The sequence below is a fragment of the Lampris incognitus genome, chromosome 1, assembly GCF_029633865.1.
Source record: "Lampris incognitus isolate fLamInc1 chromosome 1, fLamInc1.hap2, whole genome shotgun sequence".
Lineage (NCBI taxonomy): Eukaryota > Metazoa > Chordata > Actinopteri > Lampriformes > Lampridae > Lampris > Lampris incognitus.
Window position 1 is genome coordinate 133268655 of NC_079211.1, and position 18971 is coordinate 133287625.

Below are 18971 nucleotides of genomic sequence, written 5' to 3' on the forward strand. Positions count from 1 at the left end.
CTGCTATTTGAGGCTGGCAAGAACATCAAGAAGTCCCATCAGGTGTGCTGTGGGTTGAGTTGGGCTGAGATGAGGAAACAGCGGGAGGTATAGGCCACGGGGCAGAGAGAACGAGGAGGGAAGAGTCAGAACAGACCTTTTCAGATCCGTGTCAGAGGAGTAATCAGTATGCTGGCTGGGAAATGCTCTAATGAACAGGCTTCTATGCTGAACCGTCAGTGCATTTTTGCCCACCACCAGCTGTGGTGTAGTTGCCTGGAGATGGCTGGATGCGCTTTCAACATTATCAGTGTTCAGAATGTAGATGGGCATCAAGGGGGGCTCCTGGCTAAAGACAACACCCACTTTGATTTCTAGGCACAAAGACACACACCCATGCACACACCAACACATACAAAGAAACACAAACACAGATACATGCACGCATGCACACACACATACAAAGCTATGGGCTATCTCAAATCTCTTAAAATGGGTTTGTAGTCACTCTTTTTTAATTTCGATTTATGTCCTTTGATGCGCTGTGTGGCACACTACAATAAACCGGTTTTGCTGTTTTGTTAAAAGCATTTCATGAATAAATCTGACGAGGGGAAGCTTTGATAAACAACTCTGGTGAGGTACAGCATTTCAGCATCAGCTACTATGTGAGCTCTGGGTGACTCCTGAAATACCAGCTGACCTGCAGTGGAGGCTGTCACAAAATAACATGCTAATTAATAGACAAAAAAACGAATGCCAAGCAAGATCAAATGCCGACAGGATGTTTTAAAAGAGTGATGGAACCTCATATGGCCTCAGCCCCTCAGGATAGCAAAATAAGATTGGATCAACTCACACAGACTTTCATAGTAAGCACAAAGTGGGGGAGGTAATGGGATGCAGAGTTCATCGCTGAAAGATAGCAATGTAATGATATGAACCAACCCTAACAACCGTACAGCCAAAATCAACAACATTTCATTTTTTGAAACGTCTGGATTCACTTATTGGACAGTGAAATGCAACTGCATGTGATGGTGACTAGCTGCTGGAGTCATACTTTTCCTATGGGTAACCATACTGGCATCGGGATACAGCAACTATTCAAAGCTGTTCCTCATCAAAAATCTTTCATCCAGCATAGGCTGTAGCTCCAGAATGTTCATATCTGATGCACAACAGTTCCCGTTTTCAAGCACAAACAAGCTTCTGCCAAGAAGTATATCAGGGTTTCAGGCCATAAGATCAAACTACTTCTTAAAGTTGTTTTTACAAAATGTATGCAAAATCATTTCATATCATAGGTAGGGATGGGTATCGTTAGGATTTTATCGATACTACTACTCTTATCGGTACTGCTTATCGGTTCGGTACTTTATCGATACTCTTATCAGTTCTTTTTGATTATTATGCAAGAAAAAAGACACTTAAGAACAGAATCGACATTGCTTTATTATTCTATTATATAACTTTATATAAATATAAACAAATATTATTTATTCAGCAGCAACAGCAGCAGCAATGTTTTAAATGCGTCTAAATTATAGACTTTATAATCAACATTCAACAACAACAAATAAGATAAAAAATAAAAGTAGATAAAGATAAAGAAAAAAAAACATGTATATTAAAAATAAATTTTTACAGCAAAAGGCTAACGGAAGTTCAAACAAACAAGAACCTAGAACATTATCCTAACAGTTCTTCTGCAGAAAAATCAACATATCTGCCTTCTCCGGCAGGAGTCGTGATCTCTCCTGACTTATAGTGTGCCCGGCTATTAGCCTAGCTAACTCCGTATCTATGGCTTATATATTTGTAGCTAAACAATTAGCTAAGCAATTATATTTTATTTATTGGCCCATTCGTAATAATTCGTTATTAGCCTAGCTAACTCCGTATCTATGGCTCATACGGCTTACCTGCAGTGGACGTGGATGGAACACTACGAGAAAAGCAGTGGAAAACTCCGCATTTCTGCAGATTAATACCATGTTTCGACAAACGATGTTTCGACAGATTGCTTGTATTGCCACCCTTACTGGCAAATGATTTGTTGCACTTGTGGCAACGAGCGTTGTTGTCATCGACTTTTGAAAAATATACCCAAACTTCTGAACGTTTAGTTCTCTCCGAAATGATGAGCGCTTGAGCAGAGCTGTCTGTGCGTGTGTGAGCGAGTGTGTGGAGCACAGCACAGCCCCGCCCCTCGCGCAGTAAGAGAGAGAGACAGAGAGATGGAGAAAACGGCGAACAAGATTATGTTCGCGACGTTTAAATTCCTCGAAAAACACAATTGCCACAATATAAATCTCACTCCATGATTTCTCGAGTACCTACCGAGTACTGATAGCAGAACCGAAAACGTCGGATCTTAAAAATGCTCCGGTTTTTACTAATTTAGAACCGGTTCCCGTTTAGAACCGGGTTTCGGGGGGCATCCCTAATCATATGTGCATTTAGTTTGGCATTTCTTTAAAAGGGACATCAGAGGAGAACCTCATGAAAAGGGATAATCAAGAGCACCAACCTTAAAACAAGGATGTCATAAACTTGGATCAAAATCCAAAGTTATAGAAAAGGAAGAAGAATTCTTGTATATGGAGGCTTGACAGTGTCAAGCTGAAAAACATCTGAGATGAAGCTAAAATTCATTCATTCATTCCTTTTCCAAGCCACTTATCCTAATTAGGGTTGCAGGATGCTGGAGCCTATCCTAGCTCTCATTGGGCGGAAGGCGGGAAACACCCTGGGCAGGTTGCCAGTCCATGGCAGGGTAGACACAAAGACAGACACATTCACACCTAGGGGCAATTTAATATCTCTCATTAACCTGACTTACATGTCTTTGGACTTTGGGAGGAAACCAGAGCTCCCGGAGAAAATCCACACAGACATGGGGAGAACATGCAAACTCCGCACACAAAGGACCCTGGCGGGCCGGCTGGGTCAGAGACAGTGCAACAGCGCTAACCACCGTGCCACCCCTGAAACTAAAATATGTATGGCATTAGTTCCATCAAGGAATGGTTTTGTCTAGAGCTCTGGGAAATACACAACTGCCTATCACCGGAATTGCTGTAAAGCCCAAGCCAGTTGAATCTCTGTGTTACCTCCGGCGTGGTCGAGCACAATTGGCCGTGTCTACGGGTGGGAAGCCGGATGTGGGTCCTTTTTCCCCTTGGGGATGAATGAAGTATTCTGATTCTGATTCGCTGCACTAGTGCATCCTCTGGTCGGTCGGGCCACTTAAAGTAAGAGTAAAATACTGCGTAATTGACTTAAGACAAGGTTCTTGTTGGTCAACCGCGCAATCCCTTTCCGCTGCCTCAATATAGCAATGCACCAACAATGCGCCTGACCACACCTCATTTTAAGACCGACACGCCCATGGGCGCTTAGATGGGTGCAAGTAACTTTGCTATTTAAACAACATGGGCGCTGGACAGGAACATGAAGACTGTGTCATTCTGAAACTAGCAAAGACACCTGTGCTGCATTTGGTGCCACTTTGCGCCAGGTGTAAGATAGAGCCCTATGTGTTTACCCTCTTCCTCATCTACATCCCAATGAAGGCGATCACACACATTTTAAAACCAAGGTAATAAAGAGTGTTTAAATAGGCAGCACATCTTTTTCCCTGCTACTGCCACACTATAAATCATGTGGCTAGTTAAATATGTATGAGAGGCCCTCTAATTGTAATATAGAACTGCTCTTCATCCACTAGACATAGCCATTTATCTGAAAACAAACTAGATGCCTTATTTCCTCTGGGATGGCAGACATATTCTATTGTAAAAAACGAATGGGCCGGTAATGATGTTATCTAGATAGATGGGAGCACACATTGTGTCACAGTTGTGATCTATTTACAGCAAACTTGGCTCCCATCAGCTGTGTCTGTTGATGAAGTTATTTACACCAACATCTGCATTCACACCAAAAGGTCCCACCAATGGCCACCCGGAGTGACCATAGCCCTCAATGGCAGCATCATACCTGCATCAAAGCATAAACCCAAATCTTTCCCTTTGAAGGCAGGGCAACACTTGTTAATTAATGGGTATTGCCATGGGGGCAGCACAGGCAGCAGTCTAAACTGCCTCAGTTCCTAATCTTAACAAGGACATTTGCATAACTATATGATGTGGACCCATCAAAGAGCTGACTGCTGGGCTATCTACCTGTTGTTAAATCCCTGCAGTGGAGATGTTTCTCTCTGTAGAGATGGAGACAAACAACATTCAGAATGGATAGTATAGAAAGCCCTGCGCATACAAAGGAAAATCTTACCAGTGAGCAGATCCTGCCACTGACCAAATTACCAGGATAGAAGGACCACAACACTTCAGCCCACTGGGAAGATGCTGATTTTTGTTTTCTCTCTTGCATGAATTCAGAGGAGGATAATCTTGCTGGTGAACCTCCATCTTCTAAATGGCAGACCGTGAGACCCGTTACCATGCCAACAGAATGTCTACTGGGCCCCTTTTATGAAAGTTGTCTTGGTTTGCACTTCCCCCCCTTTGATTTTTTTCTTTTCATCTGCTCACCATATCAAATCACGTCAAGCCTGAGAGGACCATGGTAAGAGAAGGGGAAATAATCGCTTCATTAAAAAGGCACAAGGTAACATTTTGGATTTCGGTAGCGTTTTTTTGTGTAATTGTCGGAAAAACAACTGAGCCACGTTTTTTTCCACCACAGCATAGCATCAATGTCCATTTATCTACAAGCCACAGGTAAAAAAGACCATCACGGAAGAAGAGGTGCTATGTTCACAGACAAGGCAAAGTGACATTTTTATACTGTATTATTTGTTGAATTTCGAACCAGGAATAACTCCTGTAAAGTAATCCCTATATTTTATATTTCCTAGGAGGTTTCATGTCTGCTAACAGACAAAATGCCGATTGAAACCAGTGCTTCTAGGGAATTACTCTAAACACAGATTGTGTCATTTGCTCACGGCCAAGATGTGTTAAAGCCAAAAAATTAACCTGGTGCCACTTTAAACAATGTCTAACTGCCCTCTCCTTTAGTTTTCTCTTTAGCGTCATCAGTTTTGTGCTCTATTGATGAATGTACACTGCTCAAAAAAATAAAGGGAACACCTAAAAACACAATATAGACCTCGATGAATGAAATATTTCAGCTGAAAATCTTTATTTATTAGACAGAGGAATGTGTTTAGAGCAAAATAACCTAAGAATGATCAATGGAAATCAAAATCATTAGCCCATTAAGGTCTGGATTCAGAATCATACTCAAAATCAAAGTGGAAAATGAGAACATAGGCTGATCCAACTTCTGTGGAAATTCTTCAAGACGATTCAAAATGAGGCTCAGTAGTGTGTGTGGCCTCCACGTGCCTGTATGCACTCCCTACAACGTCTGGGCATGCTCCTGATGAGACGACGGATGGTCTCCTGAGGGATCTCCTCCCAGACCTGGATCAGGGCATCGGTTAACTCCTGGACAGTCTGTGGTGCGACATCGCGTTGGCGGATGGTACGAGACATGATGTCCCAGAGGTGCTCGATTGGATTCAGGTCTGGGGAACGTGCAGGCCAGTCCATAGCATCAATGCCCTCGACATACAGGAACTGCTGACACACTCTGGCCACATGAGGACGAGCATTGTCATGCATGAGCAGGAACCCAGGGCCCACTGCACCAGCATATGGTCTGACAATGGGTCTGAGGATCTCATCCCGGTACCTAATGGCAGTCATGGTACCTCTGGCTAGCACGTAGAGGTCTGTGCGGCCCTCCAAGGATATGCCTCCCCAGACCATCACTGACCCACCGCCAAACCGGTCATGCTGGAGGATGTTGCAGGCAGCAGAACGTTCTCCACAGCGTCTCCAGACTCTCTCACGTCTATCACATGTGTTCAGTGTGAACCTGCTCTCATCTGTGAAGAGCACAGGGCGCCAATGGCGAATCTGCCAACCAAGATGTTCTCTGGCAAAGGTCAATCGGGCTGCACGGTGTTGAGCTGTGAGCACAGGCCCCAATTGTGGACGTCGGGCCCTCATACCATCCTCATGCATTCTGTTTCTCACTGTTTGAGCAGAAACCTGCACATTAGTGGCCTGTTGAAGGTCGTTTTGTAGGGCTCCGGCAGTGCTCCTCCTGTTCCTCCTTGCACAAAGGACCAGATAGCGGTCCTGCTGCGGGGTTGTTGTCCTCCTGCGGCCCCCTCCACGTCTCCTGGTGTACTGGCCTGTCTCCTGGTACCTCCTCCATGCTCTGGACACTGTGCTGGGAGACACATCAAATCTTCTTGCCACAGCACACATTGATGTGCCATCCTGGATGAGCTGCACTACCTGAGCAACTTGTGTAGGTTGCAGATACCGCCTCATGCCACCTCTAGTGGTGAGGGCACTAGCAAAATGAAAAACTAACCAAAGATCGGCCAGAAAAGATGAGGGCAGGCAAATGGTCTGTGGCCACCACCTGCAAATCCATTCCTTTTACAGGGGTTGTCTTGCAAATTGTCTAATTTCCACCAGGTGGAAATTAGACAATTTACCAACAGGTGAAATTGATTCACAAATCAGTGTTGCTTCCTAACTGGACAGGTTGATATCTCAAAAGTGTGATTGACTTGGAGCTACATTGCATTGCTTATGTGTTCCCTTTATTTTTTTGAGCAGTGTACTTAATATATAAGTAAAGTATAACTTAACTTAGTGCCTCTGTGGTTTTCTTGCCATTTAAGAGAAGACCAGAACATCAAGAAAGAGTTAGATGGGGCACACATTTAATTTCCAGAAGGTCTCAAATGTGATGTGTTGTACAAAAGATATTTCTGGTCTGCAGGCCTTGAAGGCCATTGCATACCATGGATGCCCTTCACAAACACCCCTTTTCTGAGTCACTACCCCATAGCATGGTGTAATAGTGAGCACCAAAAACAGCATTATGGACTTCTCCTACTCTCGCCAGTTGTGCATGGAATACTTAACTTCACTGTGTGGAAAAGGTCCTGCAGAAGGAGCCACTGCCCAGTAGAATCCAGGAGTGGATTTTCATTTAAATCACAGGGAGAAAGACTTTTGCTGTGTTGACTCATCCTTGACTCAATTTTCCGGGGGGGGGGGGGGGTCAACCATGGCAGCCAACACAATCCAACTGGATTTCACTCCAATGTAAACTCACTTGAACTCCGCTGTTATGAGGTTGAAGCCGTTGTACAGATGGCCTTCTGTCGATAGCTTCCTCAAATATGAGTAGCTGTCCTGCTCCTTGTCCATCAGGTAATTAGTAACCAGGAATCCTACAGGATGCAAGACACCAAAGAAAACTGAAAACTCAAAATGTCACCATGATATCACTGGAAATAAATAATTTTTCATTATACGATCAAAAGTAAAGAAACTTTGCATGAGATAAAAAAGCTCATAGAAATGTGAAACTTTCAAAATAAAATATATGCACATAACTTATATTGTCCTCTGATATCATTTCCCAGTGATGTGAGTTTGTTAAGGAGGGTGGCATACTACTGGAGGGGCACCTGGGCTAATGTTAACGAGTAGCACATGAACAAGTATGATGGAGACGCTTTCAGATGTGGCCTAGAAGTGAAGCATACAAATTAGAGGGCTACTATAACACAAAAGACATGCTTCCCTTGGGGATGGGAGCATCTGCAGGAACAGCTGGGGAGCTGCCGTGAGGAGGCAGCGGAGTACACGTACAAATGAGGGCAGTCTGACTAACAAACATTTTGTTACTTCTTGAAGAGTGGCTTCGGCCTTCTAAAATGTGGGTCATGTCTGTTTACTGTGATAATTACAGGTTTACTTCTGCTTTACATCATTAGAATGAGGGTGAGATACTGAATAAACATCCTTTAACTGTCAGTTGGCTCACCAAATTACACACAGATCTGTGCAAAGAGTGAACCTGCAGATATTCATGAATTGGGAAGATAAGTGGAAAAAAGATGTGTTTTCACTCAAACACAGCACATTTGGGGTGCATGTGGCATGCATAACAAAAGAAATGGTGGAGAATTTCAATGCATGGTTTATCCCTGTGATTTTTATAAGTGAGTATCTGTGTGAAAATATTGTCATAACTGACTCACCCCGTCCTTGTGCTTCAGGGTTAACCCGTCCTTCCAGGTAATTGGTAATTGCAGCCAGTTTGCCCCTCTTGCTGATGCCCAGCCATGACCCTCCTTCCTTACCATATTCCAGGTCCAGCCCTGGAAACATGATAGGAGTAAAACTGTTAAACCCAGTTCGTAAATCAGTCAGACATTTACAACATTTCTCTGTAAAGAGGTTCAATTAACAACAAAATATTTTGCAATGTCTCAACTGAGTTTGAAGAGTTTATAATTACCGTTATGAGTTATTACTACACAGCATTCACTGAATTTTAATGAGGGGAATTTTATGAAGCAAGCCGTGGATGAACCAAATATTTTCACTCTTCAATTCTGAGAGGAAAGCTGCAGATTGGTTTTACCACCTAACGATATTAGTAGAAGACCGGAGAATATGTTCAGCATACGCTGTTTAAAAAGCTCATCCAAACACAACACTGTACATCTGTATACAGCACTGCATTGTAAACCCACAGACTTAAAGGCGATGAGAGAACTGCATGAAGGAGAGTGAAATTTTATTCAAATCTCATCATAGAAAAATAAAAATAGCTAGCATTAAGCAACACCAACTGATGACATGTCCATGCAAAACAGAGTTAAGCTAATATGGGGACAAGAACTGGACTAAAATAGTTAATCACAAATCATAGTCACTCAATCAACAGTTCAGGACCATGTCTTAAGGCTTGCAATAAAAATAAGCACTGAAGTGTTGTCCTCCGTGGCTATTTTTAAACGTATGCTTTTACATGCTCTCTGGCTGAAACGCCCTCTGATAGTTTTCGATGATAATGTAATAAATTCATTCACAGTAACTGCATAATACCAACAAGGAAAGCCGTTTGGGCAGTGTAAATGGACTAAACCTACAGGAAACTATAGTTTACCTCACCATCATCAGACTATGTCTCCTTCAGCCGCCTGCCACCACCCCAAGTCTCTCAGATAAAGCAGAGTAATTTATTTCTGTCACAATGCATAGAAGCAGCCATCAATTAAGGGCCCACTCCCGGGGTCCTGAGACTCCTGACCCCTCTATTAAAGAGGGGAGAGGTGACTGATGAACAACGAGGCTATCTCTGCACTTCCTCCTTCAGCAGAAAAACAGATGATTGATTTCTCAGCAAGGCAGTATTGTGTATGGGGCTGTGGAACATCAGTCAATTAAGAAAGCGTTTACTGTGGGTTGAGATGCCCTGTGACAGAATGGGAGGACAAATGGATTCTGAGGTGACGGGCTAGATATATCGTTGAATACTGAGAGCAATAAATGGCTTTGAATTTAACAGTAGTCAAACGTCACAAAAAAAGCACACATCTATTGCATTTTTTATGTATCTATTTTATTCATTGTATTTTAATTGGCTAGACATGCTTAAGTAGCCCTGAAGTGACAACAGCTAATGAGTGAAAATAAAGTCCATTGCATGTTGCAATACTTAACATCATATTACACGGTCTACTTCTAACAACACCACATGATAAATCATTCCGGCTTAGCAAAAGAAATGCAAAGAACAAGTCCAAACTTCAGAAAATCCTACGACTGCTCTGGTGTCTCCTTATTTGCCCTCTGATCTTTGGAAGAAATAAAAAGTGATTTTATCTAACATTGTAAAACATTTGTATGTGATTAAAACCAACAATAATACTCAAAAGATAACATTCTGCTCCTTCACACAGTGTGCTGTGGCATTTTTCTCTTCATAAAAAAATAAGACTAATTCAAGAGGAGACAGACCTCAGTAAATTTAGCACACTCTGGTGTTAAGATACAGCTGTGTAGTAGTGAAATAAGAAACAGACCTCCTCTGTTGATGATTTCTGTCTATGCCTCTCCACATCAAGGGGACATACTTACCACTGAGGATCTCACTGTTGTTTGCCCAGAAGTCTGCAGCTTTTGACGGCCTGTTGTATAACTCATCTCTGTTTGCAGCCAAAATTAGCCTGAAGAGAGGGAGAGAGTATAGAGGGGATGTGTAGGCAATATCCATTTTGTCCTTTCATCAACTTTCGTCTGACAGTCTCGTAGAAATCCCCTTTTTAATCTATTCTAAGGTTTTGCAAAACCCAAAGGAATAACTACTTACTTCAGGGCTGAGTAGATATGATGATACACTGTTTATTGGAAGCTTCCAGAGAAGTAAACCAACAAGTTACAATAACAAGTTCTGCAAACATACATCTGTGTAGGGTTCTTACACACTCTACACATTAGCAAACATATCTTAGTACAACAAACAGGGTGGCTCAGGGTGGCTCGATGTCACGTCTGATCTTCTCCAGGGCCCTCATGTCTCAGACAGAAGTTGAGAACTTATCATCTCTCCTTAAGAAGACCCGCTGCGTTTACAGACCACCATATGTTTATTCTGATTACTTATATCTGAGTGCAGGGCCCACTCACTCCTCATGTTAGTACATAGTAAGATAAGGAGTACTAATACAAATTATGAACTTAATAAAATGTGATACATAGTATATTCATATTTTCCTCAAAACAGTATCCAGTGAACCGTGTGAAAAATACCTATCAAGGAGGGCTCCATGGCAAATCCATCAAAACAACTCATTCATCATTTTGAAAACTCTTGTCAAGGAACGCCTCCCATCATCTCCCAATTTCCCAATCTTTCCTTCTTTGTTATGCATGATCACTCAAGACAGGGGGATAATTGTTCAATCTATTGTCTGGACACTCATGACTCTAACCCTGAATTCCTCACTAATGGTTGTTTGTGGTGTTTACAATCTAGGAAATTGAGCTTATTCTGCACATAATCACTCTACCGGGAAACATCAACCGTGAGCACTAAATGAACAGCTAAACTGTAAAGGCAAAGTCACAGCAGTCAGCTGTCCTTTCTCTGTCATTCCAGCATAAACTGACATCACTTCTTCGCGCACAACATTTCGGGGAGGTTTAAACATTAGCAGACAAAAGAGACCTCCGTCAGATGCCTTTATCATGTCCAAGACCTGGGGAGTTGGATCATTACGGATCACTATGCTGCCATTGACTCCGGCTCCTGGAACTGTCACTGAGTGTTCAACTTCAATCCCCACTGTTTCATAAGGGCCTTTTGTCCTGCCAGGAGCCTTAAAGGCAAGTTGTTCTTTGGTTTTTTTGGAATCGGTTGGGCAGGGTACAGGGGAGGACAGAGTTATAGCTTGGCAGGGAAGGGATTTCCTTTGATGATGACCAAAGGGAAGTGGATCAAAGGCAAAAATAAATAAATAAATAAATAAAATGGCAAAAGCACTGGAAATACATTGAAAAATTGGAAAAGACTCAAAATCTGGGCTCACCAGACCCTGAATTCCAATCACATCCATGTAATGCAGCTTCTTCGGTGTGACTGCATATTTAGCTTTACTTTTATTTACCCGGCAACAGTTTACCAAGCACGGAGTCCATTTTTGTGTCCATAGTCAGTTTAATGTTCATGCAATTGCACCCAATCACACCTGGGAGATGCTCGGTGCACAGTTAGTCTTCTCTACACAGAGCAAATTCAGTTCACATACTAATGTATGGAAAGAGGGATTTGCTTTACAGGAAGAATTTATGGTTAAAACACAGAAAATACAACAAAACAAACGAAAACCATCAGAGACAAACCAAACAGACAAACATTGAAGGTTAAAAAAAGGCCAAAATCACCATAACATATACCATGCAGGCGCATCAGAGGACACCCATAGACAAGTCAATAGCTCAACAGAATGCAAATTAAGGTCACCCAACAGAGCAAAATACAGAGTTCTTGTACATAAAGATGACACTACACCGTTCATGTGCCATTAAACTGTCTATTTGTGGTGGGGATAAATGAGTGTTTTACTCTTTAGTTTACTCATCTTGGCCATTTCAATCATTCAAAGGATATAGCCTGAATACCACACAAATACTGTACTGGCCTGATATCAGGATTAACGCCAACCAATTAGCCCTGAATCTTTTAAGCTCTTATTCCTTTTTCCAGCCAACAATGGAATGGTAATGTTTGTTTTCAAAAAAGGCAGTATTTTTCAAGATGTATCATCTGCATTGGCAACACCCGCAATCAATTCCCACTTGACAAGAATATCAGAATCAGATTTATTGCCAAGTACAAGAGCACACAAGGAATTTGGAATTTATGTTGGTGCAAGAGGGAAAAATTAATAGTAAATCGTAAAGAGAAAAGTTAGAAAGAATAATAAATAAAATATATAATATAAAATAAAATATACATGCAAGACAGAATAAAATGGGGCGTCTGGGTATCATAGCGGTCTATTCCGTTGCCAACCAACACAGGGGTCGCCGGTTTGAATCCCTGTTACCTCCGACTTGGTTGGGCGTCCCTACAGACGCGATTGGCCGTGTTTGCGGGTGGGAAGCCAGATGTGGGTATGTGTCCTGGTTGCTGCATTAGCGCCTCATCTGGTCAGCCGGGGCGCCTGTTCAGGGGGAAGGGGGAACTGGGGGGAATAGTGTGATCCTCCCATGCGCTACGTCCCCCTGGCAAAACTCCTAACTGTCAGGTGAAAAGAGGCGGCTGGCGACTCCACATGTATCAGAGGAGACATATGGTAGTCTGCAGCCCTCCCCGGATAGGCAGATGGGGTGGAGCACCAACCGGGATGGCTCGGAAGAGTGGGGTAATTGGCCAGATACAATTGGGGAGAAAAAAATCCCCCCCAAAAAAGATAAGATAGATAGAATAAAATAAAAATGAAAGTAAGGTGAAATCAACACTGGTCCAGAGATGAAAAAAGTGCATTCGACTCTCCTCCCCCGAAGACACTACCCAGACTGTTTACCTCTCATTTTGCTGTCAGGACGATATGAATTACAACACTCCGCAGAGGCACTTATTAAGGGAAACGCACAACACACACAACAACGTGAAAAAGTGTTTCGGTGAATTTCCACTGAACTTTACTGACCTCGAAAATAGCTGTATCTACTCGGTGATGTTTGGTGGAAGCACCCCCCCCCCCAGACCCCATTAATCTTGCAGAGCGGGATGGCAACGTGGGTGCCGGTAAGAGCAAACACATAGACCAAACTTACTTAATCGGGGTCAACCTCTGTGCATCGAAGGCTAATGAAACCTTGTTCCCGTGGCAATCAGAGCCACTGCTGCGCCAGAAACAAACCTATGACCACGCACAGAGGAACATCTGCTATCGGGTCCGGGGGGAAATTACAAGTGAGCAACTATGACCACAGCAACATGCAGCAAGCTACTTCATGTAGAGGTTATAAAGGAGTACAGAATCATAATGGACCTTCACAAAGAATTCCAGCTTTTCAACAAAGAAAAATTATTATGGACTGAAAATCACATAGGCCAAATTCAATTCTTACCTGCCAAAACAGCTTTTAGAAATTAAAACAGATTGCGCAAGCACAGGCTGGCTACCTGCCAGAGTAGCCAACAATAGTAGCGCTAAAAGACACTGGCGTGAGGCAAAGGATTGGTTTCCAGTTGTATTTGGGATTCTGAATGATGCTGCAACATTATCCCAAACCACAACAACTGTGGATGTGTATAGATCTTCTGTCACAGGCCCTACGTCAAACCACTTTAATCTCGACTTGACTTTATTTGGTGGAAGTATGCAGACCATTCCTTTTGATTAAGACTCAACCGCAACGCAAGAGAGAGACTTCTACAAAAAAAAGCAGTCTATGTTTAACATTGTTGGAACCTCATTTGGATGTGTTTAGGTCTAAGCCAGTGCTCTCTCTTTCACGCACGCACGTACGCACCTGCTGTGATCTCCTCAGTCTGAGCCAGACCCCCAGATGAGGGCAGAGAAGGACTGCGGCCAGGTATACAGCTCATGCTTAAAGCTCAGTGGGATTTTCATAAACTGGGGCGGACTTTGCCAATTAAGTCAAATTGACTCTTCTTAGTTTACTGCCCTGTGCTTCCCACTGAAAGAAATTTGCATTCACTGCAGGGTGCAACACTTTTTTCTTTAGGTTACACACATGAATGGTCCGTCCAGTGCTTTGAAACAGGAGATTAGATTAGAGCTTTATGGATGAGATACCACAACTACTCATACACTGATCACAGTGCCAAGGTTACAATTTGTGAGATATGACTGTTTGTGTGTGACCCATCCCATGAGAACGAAAGGTCTTGCCATACACAGTCAGACCCCAGCAGCAGCATTAGACAGTGCCCTTTTGGTTTCACAGACTGAAAAAATACACAATTAAAGTGAAGATAAAGGGAGCATCCTCTTCCCTTTGCTCTGTGTGTGTGTGTGTGTGTGTGTGTGTGTGTGTGTGTGTGTTTGATTTTTAACCCTGTCCCTGCTCAAGGCTCCAGGCAGGCACAGTAGAAAATGGAGAGTCACTGTCCACAGCAAGAGACAATCTTAAAAGAATTTCCCTGCCGATCCAAAAAGCATCAAATCATTACTAGTTTTCTGCACCCACCAGCTTATTGTTGATTAATTAAACAATAAGCTGGTGGATTTTAATAAGGTCCTTGGTGGCCCGCGGTCCTCCGAATTTTCTATTCTACCTGGTAGTTAATTACATTCACCTGCTGTGTCAAGTACTCTAGGCATCTTGGGGAGTTAACTGACTGGGCACAACAAGTGAACGTAATGAACTACCTGGCAGAACAGAAAACCTGCAGTACTGGTGGTACTGGAGGACTGGATTGTGTATTCTGATCAGTGATTAGTTCTGCTGTAATTTAGTCAACCTACTGTTTAACACCTTTCATCTGCTTCATCAATTCCCAATCCTTTCACTGCTTTTTTCAATCTTAAATGTTAAAAATATCATTCTCTGACATAGCAATAGACCAGTAAAAGTGTAAATGTGAAAGCCAGGTGGAGAGCTTAACTGTGCTACCTGTAGGCATTTTTGGATGCAGGTCGAGGGTCAAACTTGAAGAAGATGATACACATGTGTGTGTTGTGGGATGAAAGTCTGGGTTCTGCTCAGTCCACAGTGGCTTTCAATTCTCGATCATTCTTATAATATCTGTACGAGGGAAAAGAAAACAGTTAAATATTAAATCTGTGCATTGGGGAGTACTGACAATGGTGCATGGTGGGTTTTCATCATCTGTGATAAGATGATGATCTTGAGAGACTGGGTCAGGCCTGCTACAAACTGTGCTGTATGATGGACTGCTCAGCCTTTGAAACATGACATTTTTCTTTTTGTATGGGAGAGGGTGTCACATCAAAATCCAGTTCAAGTTTCTATACCTGGCAGAACATTCCCTATGAATCTTTTCAAAATCATTATGGTATATATACCAAGGCTATACTGGGCTGAGGGTTAGTGAGTGTCAGGGCCACTATCCAGGATGAAACAAGGAACATCCATGAGTACATCAGAAAGAGGGTCCCCCAGGATGAACTGCTGAGTGAGTACCTCATGCAGCAGAAGACAGAGAGTGCAGATGAAGAAGAAGAGGAGGTATCATGGAAGATCAAGCCCCTCCATGGGATGTACCATCGACAGATAGAAGACGTAGCTGATATCAAGAAATCCTACCAGTGGCTAAAAAGGCTAGACTGAAGGACAGCACAGAGGCTCTGATCATAGCAGCACAAGAACAGGCCCTCAGGACCAGATTGATTGAGGCAGGAGTCTACCACACCAGACATGACCCAAGATGCAGGCTGTGTGAAGACACACCTGAGACAGTCAAGCACTTAATAACAGGGTGTAAAATGCTAGCTGAGAAAGCGTACACTGAAAGGCATAACCAAGTGGCTGGGATATTGTACAGGAACATCTGTACTGAATACAGACTGGAAGTCCCCAAGTCTAAATGGGAGACACCGCCAAAGGTGGTTGAGAATGGCAGAGCTAAGATTCTGAGGGACTTCAAGTTCCAGACTGACAAGCAGGTGCTGGCTAACCAACCAGACATTGTGGTGGTCGACAGGGAACAGAAGACAGCAGTAGTAGATCAATGTAGCAATCCTGAGCGATGGCAACATCAGAAAGAAAGAGCATGAGAAGAGCTAGAGAAATATCAAGGGTTGAGGGAAGAACTAGATCGGCTGTAGTAGGTGAAATCCACAGTAGCCCCAGTGGTAATAGGAGCACTAGGGGTTGTGACCCCCAAACTGGGAGAGTAGCTCCAGCAGATTCCAAGAACAACATCTGAGGTCTCTGTCCAGAAGAGTGCAGTCCTAAACAGCTAAAATGCTGTGTAGAACCCTCAAACTCCCAGGGCTCTGGTAGAAGACCCGAGCTTGAGGAAGACAAACACCACCCATAAAAAGGTGAGAGGGAATCTTTTTTATTCAAACATATATTACTTTTCAAGCAGCCCATACTTCAATTAAGTATTCTCTTCTAAGACGGACTTGTAATTATTTCTATAGGCTAAACGCTGTCAATGATTGTCATGAAAAATACAACCCTCTTTAAGTGTTACTAGGTTTAATCATCAAACACTGTTGAATATCTCAATATTATGAAAAAACCAAACACTGTCAATGCATGTAACTAACTATTACAAAGTTCATATTTTAAAGTTTGATTGGCTGATTACTGGACCTTCCTTTTCATTTCATGTGCACCTTTGAAGGCATCAGCTTTTAACACTGTAACATTTATCGTTCTTTCTTTAGTTGTTCTTATCGTTTAGTATTTTCAGTCGATGGATGAGTACTATGAGAATCCTTTGGGCCTTTTTTTTCCTCATCGTCACAACGTCACAATCTGCATTTAGCTTCCGCTGTGTCTTGTTTATTGAATGTTTTCCTTATGCAACACAAACCAAATTAAACAAATCAACAAATAACAAGTGATGAGGTATAACCATTCCACGAATCACAATGCCCTCCATCCAGGCTTGCTACCTCGGTCTCATGACAGCTAATCCATGCTGCTTGTTAATGTAATGTAACTACCACCTTCCGAGGTGGCTGGCTGGTATTAAATGGGGTAAAGTAAAAGTAGTGCACGGCATGGCTTTCACCTTCACTAATTACCTTTCACCTAAAACTACACGGGAGATTGGCAGTGACAATGTTGACAATGGCAAAATCCCTTTCAGACTGAGTCTAAGCTAGTCAAACAGTGGCTAACGTTTGACAAACTAGTCTCCTAGGTGCCTGACCGACTATCTAACCTCGCCTGACTTAGATCTCGGAGTGGTTATATCATGAACTAATCTGCCTACATATAACGTTAAATACAATTTATGTACATCGGCTGTTAGTATTGTTATAGTCACTAACTAGTGTTGAGCGGGCGGAAACTTAGCCACCGAGCAAGCTAACGTTTAGCAACCCGTGCGACACTTTGAGACGCACACAACTCTTTTGGTGGTTTCACAGTTAACTCACATTACTGTTCAGTGGCCGTCTGGGTTGTATTTACGTTAACGAACAGCAACTGTAGTAATGTATTTTTGCTGAGAAGGTAAAAACTCACTGTCGCTCTCCGCTTGTGGATGTCAACTAAGCGGAAGAGTTACCGAAACACCCAAACCGGTTCGCTCGATTTCAATCTCCGGCTACTCCGAGAGTCTGTACTTGAGATCTTGCTAGCTCAGCCCGCATTACCGCTCATTCAGGTAGTACAAAGATGTCAAACGTACGAACTTCTGACTGTCTTCTGAAGCGACCTGCGATTGGTTCGTTTCACATCAAGGTGACAGAAATGAGAACACATTTCTGGTCGGGAGATTAGTCATCAAAATAAAAGCTTAAAGGGTTCCGCGCCTTGACAAAAAATGACATGGGCGACAAAAAATATATACGAGCACTTATGATAACATTAAGACTTAAAAATGAAAACTACATATCTACATGGAATATGGAAGTAAACTGACTTAATTTAAGGTAAATCTGTCCCGCAGCCTCCCCTGTCAGCTGTATCTAAGTCCAGAAAATGATCTGGAACATATTATGAGCCTCTTTGACATCAACTTCTAGATGTTACGAGACATAACTAGCCCAGAAATCCAGTTACAAACACAGACAAACCCTACTGGTAGTCTGACTTGCATTGTGTGGTCACCCCAGGGAAAACGACCCCTCTTGCAGTTACAGAAGCACTCCACTCAGCCAAACAATGTCATCAGTTGTCATCTTCCTTGACCTATCCTTGACCTTCCTTGACCTACATCTGATACTGTGAATCACCAGATTCTATTGTCAACTCATTGCTGAAACGTCACTGAAGTATCTCCAATGGTGGGTTCGTAATAGGTGTCAAGGAGGGGTCAGATCATGTCCATCCCCCGACAGATTATAACAGGCGTGCCTTATGGTTCAGTTCTTGGCCCGCTCCTTTTTTACATTCTATATTTGTTTGGACCATTCATCTCAGCACACAGTTGCTCCCAGTCTCCCACTATTGGTACACCAACAACAATCAACTCTACGTTTCAATTCCGCCAGAAAAACTTGTGAAATTAATGTGCTCCATTTTTATTTCTTTGACAACAAGATTGACCAACTAACTATGCTGGGGGGAAAAAATCAAAACATTCAAATGTGTTTATTATTATGTAGCACTATAGCTCCACTCGCCTCAGCACTAGCTCAGCCCACCTTGACATTAACTGCGCCTCCCGCGCTGCACCCTCCTGATGCTTCCTGTTTACTTGCCTCTTTCCTGAACATCTACAGATGATCACAATGAAACGCTCGCCATCACAATGTTTATATTTTTCTGGCTAGATGTCCCCTTGTCTGGGATGTGTGTGTGTGTGTGTGTGTGTGTGTGAGAGAGAGAGAGAGAGAGAGAGAGAGAGAGAGAGAGAGAGAGAGAGAGAGAGAGAGAGAGAGAGAGAGAGAGAGAGAGAGAGAGAGAGAGAGAGAGAGAGAGAGAGAGAGAGAGAGAGAGAGAGAGAGA

The 18971-nt window shown here is 42.8% G+C and overlaps 1 protein-coding gene across 3 annotated transcripts in view; it reads right to left on the reverse strand.

The window, feature by feature from the left end:
* tango2 (transport and golgi organization 2 homolog (Drosophila)) overlaps positions 1 to 17728 on the reverse strand; it is a 29624-nt gene extending 11896 nt beyond the window's left edge. Inside the window, exons 1-5 of one of the 3 annotated variants that reach the window (XM_056273711.1) lie at positions 17544 to 17728; positions 14991 to 15122; positions 9978 to 10066; positions 8090 to 8209; positions 7156 to 7273 (exon numbers count right to left, since the gene is read on the reverse strand). In XM_056273711.1, the coding sequence (XP_056129686.1) occupies positions 7156 to 7273; positions 8090 to 8209; positions 9978 to 10066; positions 14991 to 15046 (383 nt within the window). In that variant the 5' untranslated portion in view covers positions 15047 to 15122; positions 17544 to 17728. Of the gene's footprint in view, positions 1 to 7155; positions 7274 to 8089; positions 8210 to 9977; positions 10067 to 14990; positions 15123 to 17455 lie in introns of all 3 variants that reach the window. The other 2 variants (XM_056273720.1, XM_056273728.1) reach the window with 2 other exon arrangements.
* Between the last annotated feature and the right edge of the window lie 1243 nt (positions 17729 to 18971).